Raw genomic sequence first — 15,861 nt, forward strand, 5'->3', positions numbered from 1 at the left:
GGCATGATGATGATGATCATGATCTGCAAGATGGCAGATTATCATTAATTTGTTCAATATTACTTGTGTAACAGGACGAGATGTGTGCATATTGGATGCAGCTGTTCTTTTAGAGGCTGGCTGGTCAGACATGGTGCATGAAGTATGGGTTTCACTCATTACTGAACATGAGGTGGGTATTCCTTACGATAATTCATGGACGGGTGCGTGTTTGTTTGTCGTGTTACTCTTCCAATGAGTTCTGGGCCAATTACATCCCGACTTGCTACATAGGATCAGCATAACCCCAATTATGTACGGGATTTTATTTAATCTTTGCTGGTGGTCCTTGGGGGACGGGGAGGGGTGGCAGGCAAATTTGGTCAATGGTACCCAGTGTCCTTTGAGTTATCAATGGGGGGGGGGCATACCCACCCCCACTGCGAGAACGGTTATTTTACTTCCAACTTCAACTTGTATCAAAAATGATTTTGTTTAAAAGCGGGATCAGTATTGGTAATCAACACAGGTCGAGAATCAAGATCCATCGCTATCGCCGTACCGGAATGACTATGCCAGAATCACGATCATACAGGTATCGCAATCGCTGATCACTGTCTTGGCACAGAGTTTCTAAAGCACAGCCAATTCATACAAAACTAGAAGGGCATTCGGTAGAGCACATACCTCTGCCACGCAATGCCTGATCCACAAGAACATATCGGGCCCAATACATTTTTGAAATATCATGCTATACATCATTTTTGGCCCTATCTCTCAATGGTGAAGAATCACTTTAAAAATTCTCGTAGCCAGATCCAGATCCGAATCTACACCAAAATCTAATCAGTTTGTCCTTGTCACACACCCAACCTGTCCACAAAATTTCATCCGGATCCATCAACAACTTTGAGATATCTTGCACACAAACAAACGGACAGACAGGGGTGAAAACAACCACCTTCCAACTTCGGTGGCAGAGGTATTTTTGTATTCCAGTGATAAACAATTGGCAATTGCTTTAAAAGTTAAAACCAACTGTAATTACTTCCTGGTACATCTTGATGTTATATGTTTCACTGAACCTATTCCATGTTTAGCCAAGACACTGAGTGAATCTAGTATTTTAAAATTATGTACAATATTTAAAGATTATAAACACCTTTCTTCAATTTGTTGGTGACATACCTTCTTTTTTTTATTTTCTTAATTATTATCAGTTTTTATTTTTCAGTATACATTCAGAATTCCAATGCCAGTATATTGATATGAAAAATTGTTTCGGGATATCGATATAATCACCAGACTCGACGTCACACACACACACACACACACACACACACACACACACACACACACACACACACACACACACACACACACACACACACACACACACACACACACACACACACACACACACACACACACACACACACACACACACACACACCTTGTCCATTCATCATGGAAGATAAGCAGTTGGTATGTTTTTGCTTCATGCATGTAACCCGGGTTGCTTTGTTGCATACTTGGAACAAGACTTCCTGTTGGCCGGTACTCTGCGACTTTGAGGAAATTCCTCACTATAATTAAAGGCCCGGTCACACCTTGACGTTTTAGCCAACATATGCCGATTTTTGAATTTTTTTTTCTAAAACGCTGGCACACGTTGAATACGTTATGGGTAAGTTTTGATAACATTGAGAGCACGCTGAAAAACACTGCCATACGTCGTTGCACGCTGGCTTTAAACGTTGTACTTTTTGGTTTTCCTCAAATTTTTTCATGCTTGAAATTTCACGACGTATGCCGGCGTATGACTCACACGTTCCGCTACGCTGGCCACAAGTTGTATGCACGGTCTGCGATCGTTGACAGACGTCAACACATGCTACTTGTAAGTTAATCATAAGTTGAGACACGCCGAGGTAATGTTTAGCGTACCCGAAACTTATTTCTAACATATGATTAACGTGTTGTTGGCACGTTACGCGATCGTTGCCACACATCGACAGACGTTACTTTTAAGTTACTCATAGGCTGAAAGACGTCGGTATAATGCACCGTCCTTGCGTCAGCATCCATGGCCACGGCCAGGACACTTATTTGCAGCATTCTTCAAACTTTTCTTCGGCATGACGAGGATGTTCACACTTCGATGACCAGCTTGGCTATGATTCCAATTGTCCATCGGCAGCGTCTATTTAAAATAGTCGAGTTTGAGTGTTTTAACACGTTCAGAAGAAACGCTTCAAATTTCAAAACCCCAGCGTCAAAAAAACAAAGGCGAGTGACAGCAATTTAAATCGTTCATTGTAAACAATGAAAATAGTTGAGTGGTACCGTTTAAAAGTCGTTGAGTGTAAAAAAAATCCAATTGTTGAGCGCAAGCGTCTACTTTCAATAGTGGAGATGCAGCCATTTAAATCGTTGAGTGGCAGCCTATGAATAGCAAACCCTACGTCACCGGCAAAGATAAACTGCCGCACGATATGGATAAGTTAGGCTATCGTTGGGCATAGTTTGTGAACGCCGGCTTCACGATAATTATTCGTTGGTATATCGTATCTATAAGTAATCAAAGCGCTCTATGCACATTATTAGTTCATTGTGCATTTGTCCAACCCGTTATGAATAGACCTAAATCGTAAAAACAAGCTATAGCTCATTGTTGAAAAAGCCCCATAAAAAATTAGCCGCGAAGAACTTCGAACAATGGTGAAAAGATGTCTCCTACCCGTGGACAGGCGGACGCAAGGACGATCCATCATAACCCAAACCCTCCCCTCACACTCACCTACTACTGCCAACATGAACAAACTACTACTAATACTAATACTAATACTGATACTGATACTGTTACTGCTGACATGGACATCGACTCAAAAAAGGACTCGAAAACACTGTTGGGTTCCCCTTTTATGAGCAGCATTTTTATATACCAATTCCCAAAACCGCTGGGAACACGTCTTTATATGGCAGTTGTAAGCTGGAAACACGTTCATTTATTTTTTTTGTCGACCGTAAGACGTCATTGGAATATGTCTACATACGTCGATGTGTGTTGGGACTACGTAAAGAATTGGTTCAAAGCACGTCAAACACAAGTTAGAAATAAGTTTCGCGTAAAAAAGACATTACCGCGTCGTGTTTCAACTTATGAGTAGCTTATAAGTAGCCTTTGTGGACGTGTGTAAGCGTCCACATATCGTGTGTAAAACTTATCCCCATCGCATGCGGAACGTGTGTCATACGCCGAGTACGTCCAAAAATTTTGAACATGTTTAAAATTTCTTGACGTACTCTACTTACTACGACGTATGATAGCGTACTTTAGCGTTCTACTCACATATACCAAACTTACCCATACCGTATTTGACGTGCCCCAACGTTTTAGACACATTTTTCTTAGGTCGGCATACGCTGGCAAGATCGCCAAGGTGTGACCGCGATGTTGTCACTTCCATTTCTACGGCAGTTATGATTCGAATCGTTGTGCGTCAGCCTTTTAATAGGCTACGTCACGACATCGTCGGCGATGCGTGCAACGCGCTATGCCTAAGTTAGACTATCGTTGGGCATCGGTTGTGTAGGCCGACAACAGGTTCAGCATTCGTTGGTATAAGTTATCTATAACACAACGAAACGTTCTGTGTCTGTTACCAATGCATTATACATAAGACCAAGTCGCTATGAATACGTCCGAATCTTTAAAAAAAAAAAACATCAAAAGTTCAACGTAAGCCAGCGTTTTACATACATTTTAATACGTTGCCATCGCTGGCTAAAACGTCAAGGTGTGACCGGGCCTTAACAGACCAGTGTGTATTTTTTTTTGTCATGCTACTCCTACATTTCTGGACCAATTACATCCAGACTTGCTACATAGGATCAGCATGACCCCAATTAGTATGTAGGGGTGTTTTTATCTTTGCCGGTGATCTTGGGAGGGGGGGGGCACGCAAATTCTCATTGTAAATGTGTATCGTGTCGTGTCGCGCCACTCCAGGTGGTAGAGGGTATTACAAGTCCCCACCCTTTACAGTGCAGCATTCCTATCCCCATGTTTTCCAGTGTAGTGAGGTGTTTTGAATTATACATAGTGGGTGTGATTTTGCTTCATGCACGCAACCCGAGTTTATTTTATTTTTTCGAGAGCGATTGAGACAGCTGTCAGTTACTTATACACTGCCAAAATAAAGGTATGTGGCAGAAGGACGTGTCGCATGCCTGGAACAAGATCGTCCATTGGGTAGGTACTCCGCTAGTTTGAAGAAATGAAAGCAGTTCAGATATCTTTTAATTGGATGAATTTTTTTATTTATTTTTCTGTGTACATGTGCAAACACATTCTCAAATGAACTTTGACTTTTTTTGCCACAGTGCAGTCTCAATGTGAAATAAAAGCTGGTCATGAGACTCATGAGGGAGCATCCACAAAACCTCAGAGTACAACTTCATGATCACTTTCCTGTCCCTGACTCCACGAGACCTCAACACGAGGCACCTGTTTGTCACGATGATCGTTGTGTACGTGGCGCTCCAGATAATTATTGGAGTGTCTGAAGGGGTCCACATAAAAAGGATTGGGAACCACATTGCTCCAAGGCAAAAATTGATCCACCAAACACTTGGCCACTCAATAAGCTAGACTTTGCTTGCCAAGACTTACCAGTATCAATGCTGTATCTGTGATAATCAAATAAAAGACCAAATACAACATTGGAGCCATCAGGAGGAAAGCAACGAGGTAAAGATGGAGTCGTCAGGAAGAACCTGGATAGGATTTGGGGTTTGGATGCTACTCTTCTACCCTCTGGATGAAATACTTTTTATACAGATCGCCATGGCTCATGGACGAGCTGAATGATAGAGGAATGACGATTCATACGAGAAAAAGGGGTAGAGGATATAGAGCAAGTGGACATCCGAGGAAGCCAACCCAATCACATTATTGAGAAGATATTGTGGATCTTTATGTGGGAGAGCCTGAGCTGGCTGTGAAGGAGTGGAGTGAGCAGTTATGGACCAGACAAACAAGGGAAGATTGTAAAAGAGAGGGACAAAAGTGATGTAGGTCAGCTGTCAGCTTGGAACTTGGTAAAAAAAAAACAGAGATCAAGTACTGGAGGGCCAACATGACACGTTCATATGTCAAGTCAACCAATAATACATCTGAGGGATGGCGCACATGTTGATGAGTCGCCAAATCTGCAAACCGCCAGGATAACAGTTCACAGCTGGGTCGGGATTCAAACCCAGACCAGACAGCTCAGACGCGACCGTGCATACCTGCCAGCCCTTACAGATGGTTGCTATTTTTTATTTTGCATCTGAACCAACAGTTGAACAAAAAAGTGTTTGGAAGATAACTGAAAATTATGAGTCAATGTGAGTTGAAAGAAACGACTTGCATTGACATACAGTGACTCCACCTAAGCTATGCTGTCTTGGGCAAATATAAGAGTTAACCGTGCTGTATTGTATCAACAGCCATTGTATCACCAGGTCACTGTGACATTGTAGTCAGAAATGCATAGTAAAAATCAATATTCAAGTCCAAAATTTACTCAAAGAGGGCAAAGGACTTGCCCGTGGTAAGTGAGCATGTGCTTCGAGAAAGAACCACTCAGATATTAGTAGTCTACAATGAGTAAGCCATTACATACAGTTTAACATTTGCATGGTTTGCAAGGATAATGGTGTAGGTGGCAGGGTTAAGGCACTTTGTCTCCTGATGATTCCCTATCACATTATTGCAAGGGAAGGAAGGCTTTTAGAATGAAAAACAGACCTTCAGCCATTGTTGGCAATGTTGTTTTACAGCAATAAAGGGGGAAACTAGCATGTGATATAAACCGGTCTTGTTAAAACTACCTCAGCACAGGAGGGGCAAAGAGCATATAAAATGGCAGCACTGTAACAATCGTGCCACAATATGCAAAAATTAAACAAATAATAATAATGATAATAAAAGGAAACTCAAAGAAAGATGTATTAGAATTAATGGTAAGATTATGAAGTAAAATTAGGGATATTTGAGCAACTACCACACCTCGCTTCACTGATGGAAATACTAAGGGGGGGAGAGGGGGACAAAGAGGGGAGAGAGTGGGAGAGTGAGGAGGGAGGGAAAGTGAAGGCAACGAGAGGTGAAAGGAAGGGAATGCAGATGTGCGGTGCAGCATTGATTATGATTCATACTCTCATCAAAATGCTTCTGAAAAGAATAATAGTGAAGATGGAAACAAAATGATGTCTGGAATCCATTTTCTACCAGTCATACTGTAAATACCGCCCAGAGATAACACCGCCCAGACGTGTCTGGAGCAAGGCTGTGCGAAGACAAACTCCTGCCCGGACACGTCCGGAGATGTCCAGAGACAGAGAGGGGAAGGGAGAGCAAGAGAGGTGTGGGAGGAGGGTGCTGCACTATTGGGAGGGGGTAAATCAAGAATTAGAGAGAGATATGGGTGGAGGGGGGGGTTGAGAGATAGAGGTATAGGGGTAGGGGGGGGTGGGAAGAGAGAGAGCAAGAGAGCAAGAGAGAGGGAGAGAGAGAGAGCAAGAGAGAGGGAGAGAGGGAGAGAGGGAGAGAGGGAGAGAGGGAGAGAGCAAGAGAGAGGGAGAGAGCGAGAGAGAGGGAGAGGGAGAGAGGGAGAGAGCAAGAAAGAGGGAGAGAGCAAGAAAGAGGGAGAGAGGGAGAGAGCAAGAAAGAGGGGGAGAGGGAGAGAGCAAGAGAGAGAGAGAGAGCAAGAGAGAGAGAGAGAGAGCAAGAGAGATAGAGAGAGAGCAAGAGAGAGAGAGAGAGAGCAAGAGAGAGAGAGAGAGAGAGCAAGAGAGAGAGAGAGAGCAAGAGAGAGCGAGAGAGAGCAAGAGAGAGCGAGAGAGCAAGAGAGAGCGAGAGAGCAAGAGAGAGCGAGAGAGCAAGAGAGAGCGAGAGAGCGAGAGAGCGAGAGAGCAAGAGAGAGCGAGAGAGCAAGAGAGAGCGAGAGAGCAAGAGAGAGCGAGAGAGCGAGAGAGCGAGAGAGCGAGAGAGCGAGAGAGCAAGAGAGAGCGAGAAAGCAAGAGAGAGGGAGAAAGCAAGAGAGAGGAAGGGAGGAAGAGAGGAAGAGAGCAAGAGAGAGGGAGAGAGGGAGAGAGCAAGAGAGAGGGAGAGAGCAAGAGAGAGGGAGAGAGCAAGAGAGAGGGAGAGAGCAAGAGAGAGGGAGAGAGCAAGAGAGAGGGAGGGAGCAAGAGAGAGGGAGAGAGCAAGAGAGAGAGGAAGAGAGGAAGAGAGGAAGAGAGGAAGAGAGGAAGAGAGGAAGAGAGAGAGGGAGAGAGCAAGAGAGAGGGAGAGGGAGAGGGAGAGAGCAAGAGAGAGGGAGAGAGCAAGAGAGAGGGAGAAAGCAAGAGAGAGGGAGGGAGGGAGAGAGCGAGCGGGAGGGAGAGAGCGAGAGGGAGGGAGAGAGCCAGAGAGAGGGAGAGAGCAAGAGAGAGGGAGAGAGCAAGAGAGAGGGAGAGAGCAAAAGAGAGGGAGAGAGCAAAAGAGAGGGAGAGAGCAAGAGAGGGAGAGAGCAAGAGAGGGAGAGAGCAAGAGAGCAAGAGAGAGGGAGAGAGCAAGAGAGAGGGAGAGAGCAAGAGAGAGAGGGAGAGAGCAAGAGAGAGAGGGAGAGAGCAAGAGAGAGAGGGAGAGAGCAAGAGAGAGGGAGAGAGGGAGAAACCAAGAGAGAGGGAGAGAGGAAGAGAGGAAGAGAGGAAGAGAGGAAGAGAGCAAGAGAGAGCAAGAGAGAGCAAGAGAGAGCAAGAGAGAGGGAGAGAGAGCAAGAGAGAGGGAGAGAGCAAGAGAGAGGGAGAGAGCAAGAGAGAGGGAGAGAGCAAGAAAGAGGGAGAGAGCAAGAGAGAGGGAGAGGGAGAGGGAGAGAGCAAGATAGAGGGAGAAAGCAAGAGAGAGGGAGGGAGGGAGAGAGGGAGAGGGAGAGAGGGAGAGAGCAAGAGAGAGGGAGAAAGCAAGAGAGAGGGAGAAAGCAAGAGAGAGGGAGGGAGGGAGGGAGAGAGCGAGAGGGAGGGAGAGAGCGAGAGGGAGAGCGATAGAGAAAGACAGGGGTGAAGGCGGAGGGGGTGAGAGAGAGAGAGCGAGAGAGAGAGTGAGAGAGCGAGAGCGAGAGCGAGAGAGAGAGCGAGAGAGAGAGAGAGAGGGGTGAAGGCGGAGGGGGGTGAGAGAGAGCGAGAGAGAGAGGGGTGAAGGCGGAGGGGGTGAGAGAGAGCGAGAGAGAGATAGGGGTGAAGGCGGGGAGGGTGGTGAGAGAGAGAGTGAGAGAGAAAGAGAAAGAGAAAGAGAAAGAGAGAATGTTATGCTTTATGAAACACACACACACACACACACACACACACACACACACACACACACACACACACACACACACACACACACACACACACACACACACACACACACACGGCAATTTTTGTGGATTTGGCAGGCAGGAGTGAGCGTGATTACCGACTGTAGTACGTCCTGTTTTCAACCCAAAAACCTTGATTCGCTTTCACCGAAAAACGACGTTACATTTTTATGAATGTTTCAAGGATATGTTCACAAACGTTAATCTTTATAAACAGCTGCTTGTGACAGGCGGAAAAAAGATTTGGGCTCGCCAATTTAGAAAACGCGTTAATACAGCAAACGGCTTGGAAATCGGGTGTTTTTTGTCGACTCATTTTGCCGACTTCGGAAGGATGACAGGCAAAGTCAACCCCACCTGGTATTAATTCAAAAGCCGAGGGGGGTTTGAACTTGGCATCCGAGGATCGCAAGCCCACTACCCCAAACATTAAGCCAACACCAGGCATCGTATTTATTGTCTGACCAGTAGAGAATTGATTTCCGACATTTTGTTTCCACCTTCACTGTTATTCCATGCTGAAGCATTTTGATGAGACAGTATGAATCATAATTAACGCTCAACCGCACATCTGCCTTCCCTTCCTCTCACCTCTCACTGCCTTCCATTCCTCCACCCCTCCTCACTCTCCCCCTCTCCCTCTCCCTCCACCTCCTCGTCCCCCCCTCACTATTCCCATCAGCAAAGCAATGGGTAGTATCTGCTAGTGTAATATAAAACTTTTTTAAATTAGTAGAAAGAGGGATGCTTCACAGCTACACGCAGAGGAAGTGCACAGTCGCGAAGGGCCAAAGTGCAAGTGGATGATGTTGCAAGAAGCAATTCTGTAAAAGGACCTGCAGAGGAGAGAGATTAGGAGCAGTGTGCACAGCTGGAGCAAGAAAACTGACAATGGGACCACAGCCAACATCCAGCGCAACAGATTGGTCACCATTAACCCTTGTGCTATACCAGCATTTGCTGCAAAAGTTCTAACCAATGGGAGAACATGCAACATCCACACTGTATCAGCATCCATTATACCATTATGAAGTTTCATAATTGTAGAGTAGAAAGTCGATAAAACTAATATGCAACTTCTGGTTTAGGTACAGTCAGTAGTGTGTGCCAAATTGAGGGACGTCATAAAGTTTTACGTCAGGTACATCACATCAAGTCCTACAAAAATGTTGACCGTAACATCATCGCCACATATAACATCACATCAAGTTTTAACATGGCACTATACCATTTGAGTCCCCAAAATGAGTTAATAAATAAAACACACATTTTACCATGATGAACAAAAGCTAAACACTCACACCCACTTAATCTCACAATTAAGAATACACTTTTTTTTATAAAAAGTCAGATCAGTTGGTGTCTGTCCACCATTTTTCAACAAAACTATGTATTTTACAAAATAAAGTTTTTGTTTGTTTGTTTTTAATATCATATGGTATGAGCTAGTAGGATGGCCCAGCAGTATGCACACTCATCTCTAAGCTGTCTAGTCTGGATTTAAATCCTGACCTAGCTATCAACTACCATCCTGGTGTGTTACAGGCAGGGTCATCCATCAGTGAGTGTGCAATCCCTTGGATGAATGTTAAACTGGGTGTTCCCTCTCCTGGCATTAGTTCTCTAGTTGTTGTTGTTGCCGTCTTTCTTGGAGTTGACAAAAGAAAATAAAGCTTTGGTTCTGGATAAACATCCGAGAGTATTAAAGGAGATGGCAGAGCAGATAACCATGATGTTAACATATACATGGAGTGCCTTCAGAAAGTATTCACACCCACCCCTCGACTTTTGTCACATTTTTTGTTACAGCCCGAATATAAAATGGGTTAAATACAAAAAAAAATTTTCACCAATCTACACCAAATACCCTATAATAACAAAATGAAAAAATGTTTTTAGAAATGTTTACAAATAAATTCAAAATTAAAACCTGAAATGCCTTGTGTCAACTAGTAGTAGTTGTAGAAATGCTTGAAGTTGAATAGGTATTCAACCCCTTTGTTATGACACTCCAAATTGACCTCAGGTGCATCTAATTTCCTTTCATCATCCTTGAGATGTGTCTACAACTTTGAGTCCACCTGTGGCCAACTCAATTGATTGGCCATGATTTAGAAAGAAACACCTTTCTAGATATGGTCCCACAATTGACAGTGCATGTCAGGGCAGAAACTCTACCATGAAGTCCAAGGAACTGTCCGTAGAACTCGGAGATAGAATTGTGAGGAGGCGTAGATCTTGGGAAGGGGAAAAAAATTCTCGAGTGTTGAAAGTTCCCAAGAGCACAGTGAGCTCCATCATTAGGAAATGGAAAGAATATGGAACTACCCAGACTCTTACTCGAGCTGGCCATCCGACTAAACTGAGCAACTGGGTAAGAAGGACCTTGGTCAGGGAGGTGACCAAGAACCCAATGACCACTGACAGAACTACAGAGTTCCTTGGCTGGGATGGGAGAACCTGCCGGAAGGACAACAATCTCTGCAGCACTTCACAAATCTAGGCTTTATGGGAGAGTGGCCAGATGGAAGCCACTCCTGAGAAAAAGGCACATAACAACATACCTGGAGTTTGCAAAAAGGCATGCGAAAAATTCTGATAGCATGAGGCAAAAGACTTGGTGGTCTGACTAGACAAAAATTGAACTCTGGCCTGAATGCAAAGCGTCTGGCAAAACCCGAACACAGCTCCTCACCCATCGAACACCATCCCTACTGTGAAGCATGGTGGTAGCAGCATCATGCTATGTGGATGCTTTTCAGCGACAGGGACAGTGAGACTTCTAAGATAGTGGGAACAATGGATGGAACCAAATACAGACAAATACTTGAGAAACTGCTTCAGAGTGCAAAAGACAATAGACTGCGGTGAACATTTACGTTCCAACAGGACAATGACCCCAAGCATACAGCCAAAGCAACACTGGAATGGCTTCAGAACAAGAACATGAAAGTCCTTGTGTGGCCCAGCCAACCCCCAGACTTGGATCCCAATAAGAATCTGTGGAAAGACTTGGAAGATTGCTGTTCACCAACGCTACCCATACAACTTGACAGCGTCAGCAAATCTGCAAGGAAGAATGGGAGAAAATCCCCAAATCCAGATGTGCAAAGCTGATAGACCCCCAAGACTCGAAGCTGTAATCGCTGTCAAATGCGCTTCCACAAATTATTGAATCAGGGGGGTTAATACTTATAGTCGCAAGACATTTCAGCTTTTCATTTTCAATTAATATGTAAAAATTTCCAAAAACACGTCTTCACTTTGTCATTATGGGGCATTTGTTGTGGGTCGGTGACAATTTTTTTTTAATCTGATCCATTTTAAATTCAGGCTGAAACACCACAAAATGTGACAAAAGTTGAGGGGTGTGAATACTTTCTGAAGGCACTGGACGTATAACATGCTCCTCCGCTCTGCCAACCCGAATCCACGTCATTGATGTATTAATGATTCATTATATAATCCACGTCATTCATTATAGACCTACCTTTGCTCATACAACATCATAACCATTCTTCACAAGAACAGCTACATCACCTGGTTGTTGGCATCCAATGTTTTCCATACATTCAGGTTTTTCGTGTTTGTTTGTTTTTTTTTGCACATATTTTTTTGTAAAACGTAAGATAATTCATTAAATCTGGATATAAAATGGTTGGAAAGTTCATCTCGCTTTTGAATCTTGCTGTATTCGGCAATTTATCTGGGTCTGTGTTTCCAATAACTTGTATTGTTCTAATATCGCTCTTTAGATACTGTCCAACATTTTGACATATATCTAAGCTTTGGGGCAAGCTTTTATCCAGCTTATTTGGCCATGAAAAAAGCACAATAACTCAACCAATAGTAAATATGGGTGTTTGTTTTCTTTCAACTCTTGCGGAGATAAGCTCAACCTTGGATGGATTGAGCTGGTGCACTCCGGCACCACTACACCCCTGGTTACAGTCCGTAAAAGACACAAAACATGCACCCCACTGATAAATGCATTGTTCGCTGATACACTGTTAACCATTCGAGTCAGCCTCTAAACTTTTAGAAGCCTTTGTAGCAATGTGGCCCTTGGGAATGGAATCAATCCATGGACACATTTCTGGCTCATTGTTCATCAATATAGAGTGGATTCCTCCTCCCCAACCTCCCACTCACACACCAAGTGTTGAGTTGGCAAGCTATTCCGAGAGATTTTCTCCAAATAGTACCGCTTCACTGGAATGTTGACCATGAACCCACGTGACACTAGCACTTGCTGCAAAGGTCCTCACCAACTTACTGCAAAGGTACCCCCTATTTGGTTTAAATCACTCTTCAATAATTAATAGAGAAAGTATTGATCAAACCTTTTTTGTGTGATAAAAATATTTAACATCACACATGAGGAATGGTCAAAAGGTCTTGAAAGGAGATACAGTTGTCCAAGTAATACGAAAATTTTAAATTTTAACAAACTATATATCATGAGTAAGAAAGCCTTTTCTTATTGGAATAGAAACTTATTTTTATTTTTCTTTGTAAAATAAAAGTATCTCTCAACTGTTATTGAGATTTCTGTTGATGGTAAGCTTTTCTGTAAATAGTCACTAATTGGACCGTCTCATTCTTTAGGCTGTGCGTCGCATCCAAGCCAGGGATGGTCTTTCTCAGGAGGCGGCAAGAAATAGACTGGCCAGTCAATGGAGCAACAGTCAGCGTGTCCAGCAAGCCAATGTGGTACTGTGTACTGAGTGGGATCCTGAAGTCACGCAACAACAGGTATGTCATCAAATATATTTCAGCTCTGTCTTAATAAAAATAAAATAAAATTTTGTTTTCCTTACTATTTTATAATTGCTAGTAGTTCCAGCAATGGCCACTCGAACACAAACTTCATTACTCCCAAAACACTGGCCAGCTCCACAGGGGGAAATGATACGAGCACTATGTGCATCTTCTCCAGATTTTCGACTTTAGACTTGGCATGCTACTTGGAGGAAACCCAAACTTGTTCAGGCATGTGGGCCATTTGCTCACAAACTCCTGACTGGCTCTGTACAGGAAGAATTGTGTTAATGTCGCTTCTCTGCCTGGTAGAATGCTAACATAGTGCCCCAAAATCACATCCACACAGAGTGAGGTGGCATGGCATAACAATTGTGCGTTTCTTCATAAAAGTACCAAATTTCCCACACGGGTTCAGGAACATATATCAAATGAGATTTGATACAGAGGCTCCTTGAAAAAAAAACTTCATAGGTGACCATTTTCCAAGATTGCCGCCAAGCAGAGAAAATATAATATTTTTGTTTGTTGATTAGTTCTGCAGGCCATTTTAATTGTTTAGCTAATGTTTTTGCAGTCAAAAATGCATAAATTTCTAAATTGTGATGTTTAGAATAGTTGTTTAAAATGGGCAGCTATTTTCCTTTGGAGCATCTCCACCACCACATGGTTGACTCTCTCTGGTACTACTTGCAACTCTTTCTCTTTGTGGCATGTTGTTGTTCAAGTGAAGATGACTGGTTTTATGCCAAAAGCATTCTGTGCAGTCAGAGCAGATTCAACACCTTGGCCCTCATCAAGCCTGTTCAATAGAAACAGCAGCTTTCCAAGATCACTAAATTTGGCCAGATTTTTATTCCAAAGAATTGTATCAATTTCTGAAGTTTTTCCTTTTCAATTGAGCCAGACAATTCAGAGGCTCATGATGAACACTGAAAAACAATGCAGAGGTTCAAAGTCAATCTCATTCTGATGCCTAGAAGTGACATTTGACGCTGGGTCTGCAAGTTTTATCCTTTTTGACATAGTTCTTTATTTGGCACTTGCAATATTTCAGAGGGCAAATCTTCCCTTGAATGCTCTTGCTTGATGCCATTTTCAAGGTACCTCTTTCTGCACAGGAGCAAATTACTCATTATGTAGTTACATTGGGGAGATTAGAACAAAACACAGGAGTTTTTCCTCTCAACCATTGGCAATACTATACAATGCAGCAAATATATAAAACTCCCAGAACATCGATAACACGGGATACATAAATGCTTTTCTTTAAATGACTGACAAATTCATACATACATACAGGGGTTTTTTGTGTGTGTGTAGAGAGTCGAGGCTCGTGGAAGAACTAGAACATAGAACAGATCAGGACACAACATTACAAAAGAAAGAGAAAGGGAAGGGGGAAACATCAACAACAGCACCGAGGGAGAAAATAGATGGAGACAGACAAACAAGGGATGCAGTTAACGAAGGGTGGGGGAGAAAGCAAGGGGTGTACAAGATGGATCCAGAAACAAAATTTTGGGGAGGGTGAACTGGTTTAACAGGTGTAGAAAAGATCATGGTTTTGGATTGGGGATGATTTTATATGGTGGTGAACAGCTGTCTTAAAGACCTGGAGTAAAGTATGAGATTGAAGAGAATGTGGAAGTTTGCTCCACAAACAGGAAAAGAAAAGAAAAAAACATTTTAAAATAAGAAAATGAATGGAGGTGAGCAATGGTTCTGCATTTTGGAAGTTTCGCAAGAAGGGAGTTGCTGGTGGACCATATGTGTCCTGCAAATACCTGGGGGGGAGAGAGGGAGGAGGGGTGACAAAGCATGGAGAGAGCAGAGGGTGGAAGACCATAAAGGAGGCAGAAGAAGACAGACCACCGACCTGTTCATTCATTGTGTGAGAATCAGCTTCATTGTGGGAGAATCCAATGATCTTGAAGGCCTTGGTTCCCATGGTGTCAAGCTGAGCAAGGTGTGAGGCAGGGGTGCCAGACCACAGGGGAGAGAAGTATTACATCAACCTGCAGATGAAAGCCTTGTTGAATAGGAGTTCCGGTGTGCCAAGGAAGGACTCTGCACGATGGAGGATGCCCAATCAGCGACTGGCTTTGAAGGTCAACTTTAAAATGTGGCTTGCCCAAGAGAGATCATGGCTGAGATAAAGACCCAATAATTTGAGTGACTGAACCTCTGAGATAGTTGTTTTCTCCACATGTCTGCAGTATCATTAGATGCTTTTTCACAAACTCCAGATGAGCTTTTAAATGCATCTTTTTCAGTAATGGCTTCTTTCTTGTCACCTGCCCTTGGAGGCCAATTTTTTGAAGGCAACAGGATATTGTTTATTGATGAACACTGACACCATCTTAGACATAGAGCCTTGCGGATCTTTAAAAGTCATTATTGGATTTAGAGTGACATCCTGAACAAGTTTCCTGCTTGCCCAGCTGCTGAGTTTGGATGGGGGACCTGACCTGGGTAGAGTATGGGTGGTATGATAGATATGTCTTCCACTTCTTAATGATCGATTTCACCGTACTCAAACGTATAATGAGTGACTTTGAAATCTTCTTATAACCCTCTCCTGAACAGTGCTGCTCCACCACTTTATGTCTGATTTCTTTGGAAAGCTCATTGGTCTTCATGCTTGCCTTCTTGGTTGACCAAGTGAGTTGCACCTTAAAATTCTTTAGATAAGTGGTGGAGCTTAATTTTTAAGTTAAACCACTGAGTACAC

General features: G+C 43.4%; 2 protein-coding genes across 10 annotated transcripts in view; one reads left to right on the forward strand and one right to left on the reverse strand.

Annotated features, from left to right (window-relative positions):
- GTF3C3 (general transcription factor IIIC subunit 3) overlaps positions 1 to 15,861 on the reverse strand; it is a 185,661-nt gene that overhangs the window by 148,990 nt on the left and 20,810 nt on the right. The gene's annotated exons all lie outside the window — the stretch shown is intronic.
- Positions 1 to 15,861, forward strand: part of COASY (Coenzyme A synthase) — an 80,804-nt gene that overhangs the window by 56,140 nt on the left and 8,803 nt on the right. For all 7 annotated transcript variants that reach the window (XM_085873620.1, XM_085873614.1, XM_085873617.1 and 4 more), the window contains 2 exons: positions 75 to 172; positions 12,975 to 13,121. In XM_085873620.1, the coding sequence (XP_085729746.1) occupies positions 75 to 172; positions 12,975 to 13,121 (245 nt within the window). The remainder of the gene's footprint in view (positions 1 to 74; positions 173 to 12,974; positions 13,122 to 15,861) is intronic.

The sequence above is a fragment of the Eptatretus burgeri genome, chromosome 3, assembly GCF_056783735.1.
Source record: "Eptatretus burgeri isolate ZD-2024b chromosome 3, Ebu_testis_v1, whole genome shotgun sequence".
NCBI classification, from domain to species: domain Eukaryota; kingdom Metazoa; phylum Chordata; class Myxini; order Myxiniformes; family Myxinidae; genus Eptatretus; species Eptatretus burgeri.